This window comes from Lycorma delicatula, chromosome 9 (genome assembly GCF_047948215.1).
Source record: "Lycorma delicatula isolate Av1 chromosome 9, ASM4794821v1, whole genome shotgun sequence".
NCBI classification, from domain to species: Eukaryota; Metazoa; Arthropoda; class Insecta; order Hemiptera; family Fulgoridae; genus Lycorma; species Lycorma delicatula.
In genome coordinates, this window is record NC_134463.1 from 101,958,387 (window position 1) to 101,959,921 (window position 1,535).

At 29.5% G+C, this 1,535-nt stretch overlaps 1 protein-coding gene across 1 annotated transcript; it reads right to left on the minus strand.

The window, feature by feature from the left end:
- Window positions 1–207: 207 nt before the first annotated feature.
- LOC142330194 (homeotic protein ultrabithorax-like) lies at window positions 208–432 on the minus strand. Its single transcript, XM_075375319.1, has one exon. The coding sequence runs from the start codon at window positions 404–406 to the stop codon at window positions 224–226; it is 183 nt and encodes a 60-aa protein (XP_075231434.1). The 5' UTR covers window positions 407–432; the 3' UTR covers window positions 208–223.
- Window positions 433–1,535: the final 1,103 nt, after the last annotated feature.

Here is a 1,535-nt window from a genome sequence, read left to right on the forward strand (position 1 = left end):
TGGGCCCTGGGGCGGTGGTTGAATGACAGGAGAAAACAGGTCCCATATTATCCATCAGGAACATTACAAACACTCACACACAAATATCGATCCCGAAACTTAATAAAAAATATTATACAATAAAAAAAAAACAAAAAAACAAAAAAAAACAATAAATCACAATAAAAAACGTAAAAACAAATTGTTAACGGTTTATCAGTCCGAACGATTATAATGGTATAAGTTAGTGATCAGCAGCTTGTTGCTGAGCTTGCGAAGCTGCTAAAGCTGCAGCTTTTTGTGCTTGCGCTTGTTTTTCTTGTTCATTTAATTCTTTAATAGCTTGGATTTCCTTCTTAAGCTTCATCCTTCTATTTTGAAACCAAATCTTGATCTGTCTTTCTGTCAAACACAGCGCGTGCGCCATTTCGATTCGTCGTCTCCTTGTCAGGTAATGATTCGTGTGGAATTCCTTTTCCAGTTCCAATGTCTGGTATCGTGTATACGTCTGTCTACCCCTTCGTCGCATTCCATTTGCGCCTGAAACAATGAAAATTTTAAAAATATGTTATTAAAATTGTTATTTATATACTATCTTGTTATTTCTATACCGATAGAAATTAAGTTACAAGGGCATAAAATAAACAATGAAATCAAACAAACATACGTATTCGTAAAAATTAGTAAATGTAAATTATTAATTTTCAATTCTTGAACATATAAATGCCCTGTTGATGAAATATGTAACACGATATCATATAAGATTCAAGATTTCTTAAAAAAGAGTTTTGTTTGAAAATCTACGTAATTACACACAATTTTTAATTTTCAGAATTCTATAAAATTCGGAGTTGAACTGTACTGGGCTTGATTGAATCGTTGCTGCTGGAGTTTATTCGCTAAAAACGCCTTGATGTTCACTTTTAACATTATATTACGTAGAATCCTTGTTACTGTGGCTACAGGCAGTGCCGTAATCATAGAGCACCTGATAAAATATCCTTAGAATATATTCCTTTTTACATGAAAACCTAAAATTAAATTTCTATTCAAGAATTCCAACGATAAAAACTCCCGCAGAAAAATAGTAAAACCACAAAAAAAAATAGAATTCATAAAAATAAAGAATATAAACCTTTTAAAAATATAACCAAGAAAAATGGATAAAAAATTAAAGGAATCATTTTGATTTCAAAAGGCAAAATAAAAAAATAATCAACCACAAATATTCAAAAAATAAATGATCTAAAAAAAATTTAAAAAAGAGAAAAATATATATAGTAATTTAAAAAAAAAAAACAGTAAAAAAAATTAATCAGAAAAAATAAAAAATTAAACGAAAGTAAATAAATTAATATGGAATTAACATTAAATTACTTTTTTATCTGCAATAAAAATCTGTCATTAAATTCTAAATAGTACAAGAACAACCAGAATTATATCAGACAAATCTAACAGTTTTCATCGTGATAAAAAACTATTTCGCGGCAATGATGCTGTGCCTGATCGGGATTTGAACCCGGGACTCTGCTTTGTACGAAATGCCGAGATCCTAA